Source organism: Protobothrops mucrosquamatus, unplaced genomic scaffold (assembly GCF_001527695.2).
Source record: "Protobothrops mucrosquamatus isolate PMUCROS unplaced genomic scaffold, P.Mucros_1.0 scaffold2546, whole genome shotgun sequence".
Taxonomy (NCBI): Eukaryota; Metazoa; Chordata; class Lepidosauria; order Squamata; family Viperidae; genus Protobothrops; species Protobothrops mucrosquamatus.
The window spans coordinates 141,553-154,871 of NW_015388606.1; the positions used below are offsets into that span (position 1 = coordinate 141,553).

The 13,319-nt window shown below is 39.3% G+C and overlaps 1 protein-coding gene across 2 annotated transcripts in view; it reads left to right on the forward strand.

The window, feature by feature from the left end:
* Positions 1-10,094, forward strand: part of CHKA (choline kinase alpha) — a 33,397-nt gene extending 23,303 nt beyond the window's left edge. For both annotated transcript variants that reach the window (XM_015825213.1, XM_029285932.1), the window contains 6 exons: positions 1,660-1,718; positions 2,684-2,771; positions 4,903-5,011; positions 6,162-6,268; positions 7,767-7,848; positions 8,959-10,094. In XM_015825213.1, the coding sequence (XP_015680699.1) occupies positions 1,660-1,718; positions 2,684-2,771; positions 4,903-5,011; positions 6,162-6,268; positions 7,767-7,848; positions 8,959-9,018 (505 nt within the window). In that variant the 3' untranslated portion in view covers positions 9,019-10,094. The remainder of the gene's footprint in view (positions 1-1,659; positions 1,719-2,683; positions 2,772-4,902; positions 5,012-6,161; positions 6,269-7,766; positions 7,849-8,958) is intronic.
* The last annotated feature ends 3,225 nt before the right edge of the window (positions 10,095-13,319 follow it).

Genomic DNA, 13,319 nt, shown 5'->3' on the forward strand with positions numbered 1-13,319 from the left:
TCGGGCAGGGTCGCCTAGGAAACGGGCCAGGGGCGCGCCGACCGAGCCTCCCTATGGCCGCGGTTGTGAGCCAGGCAGGGGCAGAGAGCTGCGAGTGCGAGCGCGCCCCCCCAGATGTTGCGCCCGGTGCGGCCGGCCCGGAAAAAGGTGCCGGAACGCGGTTCCGCCGCGTTCCGGCTGAAAAAAAGCCCTGGTTGTAACTATTTGTACCAATGTTTTCTCATTGTCTAGACACTGCATTCCACAATGGAATATTTTCTTTTCATTTGTTCTAGAGGCAGGGCTAGACGATTACAATAGTCTTCCCTGTGGGAAGAGATCATTCCAACACAAAATCTGGTCCTGCCTTCTCTGAAGTATAAGTGTGCCTGTTGGTTCCTTAAGGGGCTTCTTCAGTCTCAGCTAAACTCCTATTTTTCTTTTTTATGTTACTGTACCTCAAGCAAATGTGATTCTGAGAAAATAGACTACTGAATTCAGGAGTTGATTAAAAGGTGCTGGAGCAGGCATAGGTATCTCCTTAATTCAGGTGTATATTTTCCTTTTGTCACGTGGCTATCTGTTAAAGGGGCAGCTGGCTTAAGGTGATACTGATGAATGGGGCATGGACACCTGCTCTAAAGAACAGCAATCACCAGTATCCTAACTTTCTCAAGAGTGCTTCCTTTGAGCTCTCTTTGGCTCATCATTCTAAAACTGGAGATGGGGCTATCTTCTCCCATGGAAAGCACAATCAGAGTCTTCTAACCCAGGGGTGTCAAACTGCTGGCCTGCGGGCCGGATGCGTCATGCCAAAACCGCGCCCACCTCATTGCCGGCAATGGAAAAAAAGTCATGATACATCACGACACACCATGTGACATTGCAAGTTTGACACCCCTGTTCTAAGCCTACCTCTGAAACAGGAAGAGGGAGATATCTTATACTGTAGAATGCCCTGTCTGAGCTGTAGAGAAAGGACTTCCACTGCATATCCAGTGTGCTTTTTTCAGTGACATTTCCCATTAATATGGAGAGACCAAGCAAGTGTAAATTCTCTCCTCTCCTCATTGCACATTGACATGACATGAAATGTCAGCAAACTTTATTCAGCTGTGAATGTAGCTCTATCAACCTCAATCACTAAATGGTGCATCTATAAATCATATTTCAACATACCTCTTTTACTTGTTCTAATTAGAAGAAGCCATTGTGCTAGTTGTGCATAATGTAGCTATCAGACCATAAAGCACAGGGGAGGGAGGTGGCTTGTAAGGAGCAGAGCTAGGATCATGTTTACAACTAAATTATGGCAAGTGTCCTAAGATTTTCTCAGAATATTTGTTCAAATGTTGGTTTGAAGAAAGGGAGAAAATAATTGACTCTCCAAGACCTCCAAATGGCTCTCATTGCCTTACAAGTACTGTGCCATCATGGGAAGAGGGAGAATAAAGCCAGGTGTTTAAGAATGCAGTAGGTCAAGCTGTTGTTTCCTACTTTGAGGAAACACAAAGTAGGAAGGAAATACTTTCATTCAAAAACAGTTTTTTGAATAGGTTCGTATAGGAGAAGACATAGTTGGTAGAAATATATTCAAGAGATGAGATGTAAAAAGTACTGTTTGTCTTTCTGAATTTATACCCTTAATTTTAAAAAATGGTTTGGATTTTCCCCCCCTAGATCCTTACTTGAAGCTACTCCATCTCCAGTTGTGTTTTGTCATAATGACTGCCAAGAAGGTACAATAATATTGTCTTTGCATTTTTTTACAGTTGTAATTGTCTTAATAACTTAATAACAGTTTATAGCAAAGCAAATGTTCATATTAAACAATTGATTAAATTTAGCTCATGTTCTATTTGGTGAACATGTTCTGTTTACTTCATGGAGGTAAATGCAAAGAAATGTTCTTGCAGTATTGTACAACAGGATTACGAGAAGATTAAAATCTGGTTTATTTGTAGCTAGTTCCAAAGATAATTCCATTCTTAGAATGAAAAGTTTAAAAGTTAAGGAAGTATAGCAATGGGGTTTGGTGTGTGAAAATAGCTTGGACTTCATTTTGATTATAGTCATTAAGATTGCAGGATTGCCTTACTCCAGCAATGCCCTAATAAATGCCTTCTTTCTGCCATCATTTAAATAACACACATGCTATTTACTAATGGCACGCTTACTCTTGAGATGGACTCTAGAATTGAGTGCACCTGCCCAAGTCTTCTTTGCTTCAGAACAGATCTCTCAGATGCACCCTTCCATGAAAAGATACAAAACTATATCCTCACCCAAGCTGTAGCAGTTAAGGGTGGGCAGAGAAAATGGGGAAATTGTGGTGAGCGCAAAATGGCAGTGAAGAATTAGAATTGCTTTGATGGTATCTCTTTCCTGCCATTTAGTGCTGTGTGGATTTTTATAACCCATGTAAAGAAACCCTGCCCAAAGTTGAAAGTGTAGGCTAGGAGGGTCCTAGTGGCCCAAAGTGGTTGCCTCCCCTGCCTTTATGTGTTTTCCACCATCGCCATGTACACATTCTATATACATATATTTTGCTAATGGAACATCCGTAGTTCTAGTGTTAAAGAATCAGGATAATTCAGCTGTTGTGTAAGCTATGGACCCATTTCCAATGTAATGATTTGAAATTTCCTCAGAAAGCTTGCACAAATCATTTTATGCCTCTTGCTTCTCTTCTTCATATCCCCAGGAAATATCTTGCTTCTTGATGGCAGAGAAGATTCTGAAAAACAAAAGCTGATGCTTATTGACTTTGAATATAGCAGTTACAATTATAGGTAAATGTTGGAGCTCTCCTTGAATGAATAAAAATACAAGCTTAACAAATGCCAGATTAGTTGTGTGAACTATTGTTTGCGTACATAGTCCATTTGCTGTTAATCCATCAGGATTACCAGTATTTGCCTAAAAAAAAGTTAGTAATAATACAGTATCTGAAAATAAGGTGTTTTGCAAAAAGAAATTGGAGTAATGAATTTATATTAAAACTAACTTAATAAAATGTACATATAAAGTCCATCTGTTCAAAATGTTTGTGACAAATTTTAAGATAAAGCTACTTTATAAGATAAATAACAGATAATAGCAACTCTTTCTGTTGATCTTTCTCAATCATTATTTAGCTTGCTTATTAGTGATGGTGTTTCATGGTCAAATTGATCCCCAAACGGACAGTTTGCAAATGTATTTGCACTGTTTAGAGCAGGGATAGGCAGCCTTGGCTCTTTTATGACTCGTGGACTTCAACTCCCAGAATTCCTGAGCCAGCATGGCTCAGCTTGGAAACCTCTCCCTTCCCCTCAGCATGGCTGACTTAGGAATTCTGGGAGTTGAAATCCATAAGTCATAAAAGAGCCAAGGTTGCCTACCCCTGGTTTAGAGAATAAGGTATATCCTCTGAGCTTTATAGGACATTAAACTAATTGATTGTTATGTTAGTTTTGTTGTCTGAATAGTCTGATCGTGTGGCTTTTTGCTCTCAAATTAAGTTTTTTTTCCAGTGACCAAATGACATATATGTGTATGAATATGTATCTGGGTTGGGAATTAGAGTTCTAGGATAATTCTGATCCTGGAACAATCTGACTTCCTAGGGTGGCAGCTCCATTTTGCTGAGTCTTCAGTTACTTGATATTATAGCATCTAAGTATTGCTGGGTCCTTATGTCATTTAGTTGTTGGAAAAAAATTTAAAATCAAGATAGGAATAATATAATCTTCAGGCAGAAAGATTTATATAAGTGTTTTTTCTGGTTAAAAATGCAAGTCTTGGCAAGGATTAATCTTAAAACATGTATACTTTTGAAAATTGAATAACAGAACATCATATGCATCTGCCAGTCAAAATAGATATATTAGAATTTTATTTAATAGACTAAATTATGACATCATTTATGAACTTTGTTAGCCTTTAATGACAAGATTTCAACCCCGCTGGCTGGTGAGGTCAATATAATAGTGGACTATACAGCCAGTTGTGCTTAAGTTCCTCAGAGCTACTAAATTTACCCCCAGGGAAGGATAACTTGGAATTTAAGGCAATCTCCCTAAAAGAAAAGCAGATAGAAAAAACATTTGTAAAAACGGGGGGAAATCAGGTACAGTCTATTTTCAACTCAACCCAGTCCCAAGGATTCTCATCCCCACCCCAATAAATTTATGTATATTTTCTAATATACCTGACAGAAGCACATTCAGAAAAGGAGACCAAAAATACTAACTTTAATTGAATTAGCATCTTATTTTATAGACAATTTTAACTAGCATCTTATTTTTAAAATAAATTGATTCTTCTTTTCATTTACTAATAATTTTCTCTTACATGAACCACTGCCCGAAGCCAAACACTCAAGTGCCCTCTCACAAATTCCCCTCTCGCCTTACAGCAGGGGTAGTAGTAAATTAAAAAAAAAACATGAATGGAGATGGAGAAAGAAAGGAAGGAGTAGCTGGCAAGGGGAAGAACAAAGAGAGAAGAAGAAAATGTATATGGTAGATGAAGAAAGGAGCAATACTAATTAGACAAGGAAGGAAAGGAAAAAAGAAAAACCCTGTTAAAGAGCTATAAAAAGAGTTTTAAAAGATCCAGACTAATGTTCAAAAGAATATACAGTGTAAGAGTTGCCATTCCCACTTATTTCTAAAGCATCTTCCCAACTTTCTCAACCAGTATAAGAGGATGCCCTCACCCCCATCAAATAATTTCAGAGAGAAAGCTCAACTGGTCACGCTAGTTTACATTGTTTCGTGATGTCATGAAGCATGCTATCTACCCCCACAGAATAGAATACCGACAAGGCAGAAGTTAAGTTTCATCCAGCACAGCTCTCTTTATAGTCTCCAAATGCTTCAGAATACAACTTTTGGAGCCGAATGTATTTCTTACCTATTCATAATGTTTTCACTCTAGAGGGTTTGATATTGCTAATCACTTCTGTGAATGGATGTTCGACTACGTGCATGAAAAATATCCATTCTTCAAAGCGAACTTCATGAACTATCCCACAAAGAAGCAGCAGGTAAGCAATAAAAAGGAACTGCCTTGAGTTATAATGTCCTTTACTTTCAAATTGAACCTCATTTCTAAATTGTACGTTGCAACTTTAATCTGCATTTTCAAGTTAAAACTTGCCAAATTGAATTTCTTAATCACATAGCAATGGAGAACTATTGTCCTCCACAAATTACTGAACTAAAATTCTCAGAATCCTTCACTGTTGGTTATATTGGCTGTAGAATGATAGCTCAAGTATTATCTAGAAGACTACAGATTCCCAATTCTGTGGTAACAGTCTGTAATGGATGACTTCTGTATTTCATCCTATGATCCTAGTACTATTTCTTAATGGAAATGCAGTTCCCTCCCTTCCATCCAGGACATAGAACATAAGCGTTGCTTGAGCAGGGTCCACAAGATTGTCTGGGATACTACACATCCTCTTCACAACCTGTTTTCCTTGTTACCTTCTGGGAGGAGGCTTTGTGGTATCCAAAGCAGAACATCCAGATTCAGTCACAGCTTTATTCCATGCAGTATTAACCTTGTGAACTCTAAAGCTTCCTTCTTCTGTTATGTATTCAAGATGGACAGTGATTAATATTTATATGTTACTTATATGTAAGGGTTTAGGTCTATACATATGTTGTATATAGTATGTTTTAAATGTGTTGTGTATGTGTACACTTTGAGAAGAAGCAACTAAATTTCATTTTTAGTGTGGGCCATTGTGCCCACAGGAAAAAATGACAATAAAGTCTGTCTGTCTGTCTGTCTGTCTGTCTGTCTGTCTATCTATCTATCTATCTATCTATCTATCTATCTATCTATCTATCTATCTATCTATCTATCTATCTATCTATCTAATAATGGAGTATATCTGGAATACATTTTCAAAATTCATTTAATTAGTGAGAAATACTAGGTGTTAAAGTTCAGTAATATATTGGAGTTGGGTACAGTTTTCCCATTTCTAATAATTGTGTAGACAAATATTGAATGAACTGAAATACAAATATTAGTTCTAGTATGAACTTGAAAATGAATACAGTTGTTCTGTTTTTTTTTTGAAGTGCTTTGAATTACACTGAAATTCTAATAAATTATGCTAACTTGGTATGTTGGTATTAAGCGAGTCCATTGCTGCTCTGACAACACTTTTGTGCCTTCAGCTCCATTTCATCACCAGTTATCTAACTGCATCTCAAAGTGGATTTGAAAATCTGAGCCATGAAGATAAATCCAAAATAGAAGAAGATATGTTGGTTGAAGTGAACAGGTAATCTCTTTGTTTTATTAACAATATTTTATTGAGTTTATATAGCTAAGGGAAAATTAGTAACAATATAGGTACGGTAAGGGAGGGGGAGGGGGGAAAGGAAATAGGGGATTTAGAATAAAATAAGGAAAGGTACAATCACATATTTTAACAAACAAGCAACTGTCCGGATCATAATAATGAGTGAATATCTTAAAATAAGCTTAACTATAGCCATATTACCGGTAATCTCTTTCTTAATTCAAAATCCTATGTAATCCTGTTCATAAATCTTGGCTCCCGGTTAATATGTAGAGTGTACTGTCCCTGCATTTCTAAACTAGATATTCCTCAGTGTTTAGTTTAATGTCCAATTTAAACTAGTACATTTTCTTTTACTTAACATATAAGGCAGCATACAGACTATTTAGTTGTAATGATTTTTCTAAGCTGGTTAATTTCATCAGCTCTGAGAACATCTGGTTTGATCAGTAAGCATAGAAACATGACAGAGAAGGCATCCACAGATAAAGACACACTTAATACTTACTAGCTGAGGATATGTGATCTGGTTCCTTGGATATCTCCTTGATGCTAATCAAGGTGCCTCTGCTATTTTTTAAAGGATTACTCTGATTAAAAACTAAATGGAAAGTTAATGAGCTTCAAAGCAAGATTCCCATCCTCCAGTATTTTATTCCCAAGAGTATCTTTGTTCTCTACCTAGGCTTGATAGGCTTTCTTAGAAAATAAAAAAAAAATAGCATGGAACATCAGTTGAATGTTTTCTTTGAAACTCTGCTTGCTTACTTTGGGCCAGTCACCCTCTCTCAGCCCAGGGTGGTTGTTGTGGGGAAAATTGGAGGAAGTTGTGTTTGATAAGTTTGCCACCTTATTTGTAAAATAATAAACATGGAAATAAACAATCTTATGTTTCTTTTGGGATTTGTTTAACGGGGGTATTTGGAAGGATATAAAAGTAGGAAAACAGAATTTTTATCTGCTTCGTTATCTTATACTTGATGAGGGGCAGCAAATACATTTCTAAATAAATTTCTAGATAGATAGACAGACAGACAGAGTCTCTCAGATGAATTATATGGGTGCTGGTTGCTGGTAACACCCAATCTTCTAAATTTCATTATATAAATTTAGAGACCACATAAAATAGCCTTTCAAATTATTAAGAGTCCAGGATATCTGAGGGTTATCTTCTCTATAAAGCTGTCCATTCCCTAAGGCCTGTTGGAGACAAACCATTTTCTTTTGCTTTTCAGAACATGAACAGCCTGTTTCTATTATACATTTTAGGACAGAGAGAATAACATGTAGCCTTCCAGGTATGGGGGGGGGCTTCCACCATCCCACATCATGTATCATGCCAGGAGAGGTGATCAGTTCAGCTGGAGGACACGTATTGTCCTTATCCCTTTTATTCTAGTCAAGAGAAGCAAGGGTGGTTCTGTGTTTGATACCAAAACATACTTTGACCGTATTCAATTATGTTTTTCTTTGGCAGGTTTGCCCTTGCATCTCATATCTTCTGGGGTCTGTGGTCCATTATACAGGCAAAAATATCATCTATTGAGTTTGGATACATGGTATGCCTTTCAAAAAGACTCACATTTTTAAGCATCTGCGTCCTTCACGTAGTTCTTATGCCTGTGTAAGAAAGAGTTGAGAAATTGGAGCTTTGTAGGTTTTGCAGACCTTCTAAGCCAGTGGTTCTCAACCTTTTTAATGCCGCGACCCCAACCGGTCATAAGTCGAGGACTAAACCGGTCGTAAGTCGAGGACTAAACTGGTCGTAAGTCGAGGACTGCCCAACCGGTCGTAAGTCGAGGACTTTCCCTGCCCGGGAGCGCCGCACATACGTGGTTCCGCCCCCTGCGCCGGCCGAGGCGTAGCTGGCAAGCGGCAGAGATGGAGCAGGCCGACCACCAGCTGGCCCAGCCCAAGGCACCCGCCGGAAAAGGGGGGAAAAATGGCGGACAAAACAAATGGCGGACAAAAAAATGGCGGACAGCCTTGCTTGGCGACCCCCGTGAAATGGTCGATCAACCCCAAATGGGGTCCCGACCCACAGGTTGAGAACCACTGTTCTAAGCCTTTGCAGCATAACCAATGATGAGGAATGCTAGGAATTAGTTTTATAACATCTGAAGAGTCCAAGCTCCCTACTTGTTTCAGACTGATCTAAATCCCCTCCAAAAGCTATTTAATTAACTGAAAATTATTAACAAGTGTGAGTAAGCGTTTGATTCATCAAGCGCTTAATGAACGGTCACCTTGTCATTAAAAAGCCATGGGATTTGCTATCACCAGCAACTTGGCTTTGACTGCCTTAATGATACTACAGTAAATGTCAGTTAACGGTATCATTTTGATTGGTCTTAGCTTGTCCGTTTGACTTATTTTCAAAATCTAGTTTATACTTATGCTGAGCACATAAATTCAATTATAAATCCAGGTCGCAGCAAGGATCAATAAAGAGGAATTAATATCTGAAAAAGTATTTCATTCCCATCCTAAGTGATGCTAAATGATTTCTTAGCATCACTTGGAATGCTCACACTTATTTGTAAAAGGGAACCAAGTGCCGTCATACAAATAGCTCTGCATGAAATTCTAGGATAATGCTTGTTCCCTGAAATTGGGACACATTGCAAGAGCTTCTTTTCAACTGTAGTATTTTCTTTTTTCCTACTTAGGACTATGCACTCTCTAGATTTGATGCGTACTTTGAGCAGAAGAGGAAACTCAAAGTGTGAAGGTTGAAGACTGGACACAATCAGTTACTGTACTGTATAAGGAAGGCAGCTGGGCAGAAATTCCACTGTGCTTAGGCTACTGTAGTTGTAATGAAGGTTTTGCAAATTCCAACTACTCGGATGCAATGCTGAAGACTGCACAAAATGGCTGTTTACTTTTTTACAGTTTCATAAGTCTCTGGAATGCAAATTGATAGCTGATGGATAATATAACAGTGCAATATCAAATGTTTTAAATCTAGAAGGTATTATGAGGGAAACCTTGAGTGTTAATGTGAACCATCCCTTATTTCAAAAGCAAGAAGTGTTAACTGTGGGTGTCTATTTTTTTAACTAACATTGACAATGCATTATATAAGCTACCAGTTAAGGGGGAAGTTCCAATTCTCTTATTTTTTTTTTTATTTTTTTTGTTAAGGGGAAATGATTACACTGAATTTTTGCTGAAACCTATTTGAGCAAAGATCATTTGTTATGTGACAGGTGTATGTCAAGCTGTTCAGAAAAAAACACTAACCCATACTGGGCTAAAAGAACTCAAAAGAGGTTCTGCAACCCGCCTTCTCTTTTCATGCAGTAGTTTTCATTTTCTGGTATATTGGAGAACAAGGCAATATAGACACGTCACAAAACGGAGCGTGCAAATCTTGCTACTTCCTGTTAGCTTATTTCAGTTTCAATCCAGGATGTTCAGTAACAGTCATGTTGTATTGCATTGTTCTTCTCTTAAGAAGTTCCCCAGGCTGACAAGAAATGGGATGAGTGCCTTGAATTCCTCTAGCACCTGCTTCTTGCTAAAAGGAGAAAAGTAGGGGCAAACGGAAAAACAGGGAGGAGTTGAGGAACACTTGAGCAGTGGTGGCAGGCTGGTGCCTTGTTGGGGGCACGCTGCTCCTTGTTTAAAACCCTGCCACCTTTCCAACAGTTAAGTGGATGTTTCTTGTGCAAAGAGTACATTGAACTATGTCTGTGAAATCTCCAATAAGTGTAAGTTTTGTGAGGGCATCTAGAAAACGTATCTCCTAACTATGATTTGATGTGCTTTCTGCTTAACTTGTATTGGACAAATAAACTTTTTAAAAAGTCTTTTTCTCGTAATATTTGATTATTACTTTGCCAGCTTCAAGTCTTGAGTTCTGCTTCCCCTGTCCTGTAGCAATGTGCTTAATGTGTGTGAGCATCTTCAGTGAGATAGAAAGGATGCCAGTATGTATGTGATGTTAACACACAAATGCCATGAACGTATTTGCAGTTCCTTACAGATAACCACAGCTTGTCTGAGTGTCACCTTGTGCTAAGCAAGTTTGTTTAGTATGGATTGACATAATATGGGTTGATAGCAGTGGTGGGATTCAGCCAGTTCGCACCAGTTCGGCAGAACCGGTGGCTAGGTTTTTGTTGCCCAGGCCCAGAATGGACTTCCGGAAGTGGCATCCACACAGAGAACTGGTTGTTCACATATTTGAATCCCACCACTGCTTGATAGTAATATGTAAATCCAACATTGCGGTTTATAAAATAGAATATATAGCTTAGTGACCTTGTTCAGTAAACCAGGATTAATTATTGCTCAGAACTCGAAGCAAACTTCTATGATTGCTATCTTCTTCACCCCCTTCTCTAGGAGTAATAACTTTGGGGGGGTGCCTTTCAGTGCAATAAGGCTCTATAATTAGTCATAGACACAAGTATTTCTTAATAGTAAAAAGCAAAAGGGATCATCAGTGAAATAAATTGTGGATGAAGGGTTTAACTCAAAATTAAATCCAGAAATATGCTGCATTTTGAAAAGCTGGGATACTGCATATACGGAAGATGGTCAGTTGCTACCTTGTTACCCTTGACATGATTCCCAGCTTTTGCAGTTTTGCATAATTATGGCCAGTTTTCAAAAAATGGTCCTTTTCTGAATTAAATGTCCAAAGAATTGGACTTGACCGTAAGGCCTGTACTATACAGCATGAACATTGCTGTAGTGGAATCTACCTGAGCCATTTCCTCTACCATCTGTACATACTCTTGTACTGAAAGTCAAAAGTGCCCTCCATTAATTCTTCCAGAGCCACCATCAAAATTGCAATGCCACAAAGGTGGAGGGAGGCAGGGAGGGCCCAGGGGTTCCACTCTTCAAAATGATCATCAGGTTCCCCTGCTGATAACCTCTCCTTTGCAGAAAGCTATGGGTTTAATGGAGGGCTTGAGAATCAATAAGAGTTTCAAGAAATAAACTGAGCAATACTGTTCAGCACAGAGCAAGGATTTTGAGGACTGGGATATTTTTCTTTAAACTGTTTTAGGCTTACTCTCCATTGTTTCATTTTTACTTCAAAATGGCCAGAAGCTAAATTTTGAGAATGCAATTTCAGGAGACTCTGAAAATCAGGACTTTTCAACCTTTTCACCCATTGTACCACTTTTAGGATATGGCAACATCCGAGTACCACCAGTCACCTAGCAAGGTGTCAAAAACTTGATGACCCCCCCCAAAAAAGGAAAAAAGTGATAAAGTACAGGTAGTCCTCGACTTACAACAGTTCGCTTAGTGACTCTTCGAAGTTACAACGGCACTGAAAAAAATGCCCCCCCAAGCCACAGCCGAGCAAGACACCTGCCTGCCCACCCGGCGGCGCTCTTCCTCCTGTCCTTCCTCATTGTTGTGAGCATTTCTGTTGAGGATTGGCAGCAGGGATGGGGTGGGGGGTGTTTGGTTTTTATTCCCCCCGTCTGCTGGGTGGTTGCAGCAGGTTTTGGTCACTTCACATGACCCTGGGACACTGACCGTCATAAATATGAATCAGTTGCCAAGCATCTGAATGTAACGTTCCAGCTGATGCTCAGCAGAAGCACCAGGATCAGTGCAGAGCTCCAGCTGGAGACTGGCGCTGATCCTGGCGCTTCCATTGAGCCCTGACAGCCCCGAAGCGCCGATCAGCTAGAAAGCGGTACTGATCCTGGCGCTTCCGCTGAGCCCTGACAGCCCTGCAGCTCCAGCCATCTCTCGCTCAGGCTCAGCTCATTCCCCTTCCCCGCTACCACTTTTCTAGGATGGTTGCGTACCACCTGCCAGGTGCCAATGTACCACAGGTGGTACCCGTACCACTGGTTGAAACGCCCTGCTGAAAATCACACAAAAGCTACTATTTTCTATTCTTGAATTTTGCCATTCCTTCGTTGGTAGCCATTTTGTACATTGTGGACTGAATCGCTTCAAACTACAAATACTGCCATTTTAATCCTTATATCGAAAGCACTTTGGCTATCTGATTGGCATATTAGAGAAAGAATAGTTGAAGTGGAAGAATCTAAATTACTGCCAGTTCAGTTTATTTTCCTATTCAATAATACAGCTTTGACTAACAAGACCAATGTCCAAGAAATGAAAGGGAGATGGTGCCAAACAGGCTGTTAATAACACAATAGCATGTATCAGTTTTAAATACAGATCAAACCCATGCTTTTAGATTTTAGAACGAGTTAAATTGGTTTATGTTGAGAAATTATGTATGTAAAACTCTTGATACTTCTTTTGATATGAAAAAGGGCAAATCAATGAAATTATGGTGAGGAAGAGAAAATTATTCCACAGAAGCAATGCGAGGTTTTTAAAGTGAAACCCCTGTTATGACCTCCAAGCCCAGAGTCCCAAATTATTCAGCTGCACGCAATTTTCTTCAGCTTAATGTATGTAATGTAATATGTTGGGTGCAATTCCTTTTGTCTTTACGAGGCCAACCTAGCAAAGATCTTCTCATGAAATTTCCAATAGAAGAAAAGAGGTGATCTTTCTTCCCGCTTCCCTTTGCAGTTCCCCAGTCCCTCCCCACCCCCGTACTTCCTGGAGAGAGGTCAAAATTTTCCAAACAGATTTTCTAAATCCTTAAAGGGAAAGAAGAGAAGCAAAGTAATCACCTCTTTCTTTAGTTTTGTCAGTGGAAAAAATCTGACGGATGAAAAGCATCTGATACCAACAAAAATACTTCTGGCTGGGAGGCTTGCATAGAATCAGATTCAATGACTTTTAAGACACACACCTGCTGGTCTCAGACAGAGAACAAAACATAGAAGTCAGGAATGAGAAATCGTCAGGTCAGCAAGTCGAGAGACAAACGAGAGGGTGAGGGAAGAGAGAGCCATAGAGAAAGTGCTGGAAAGAAGGTGTGAGAGAGACAGGGAAGCAAGTGGAAAATATGAGAGCAAGAAAGCAGAAGAAATGAGCTCGAGGTAACAGTGAGCAATAGAAGGGAAGGACATGATCACAAGTGAGGAACTGGAGAGCTTTTGTTCTCCCACAGTGTGGGGAA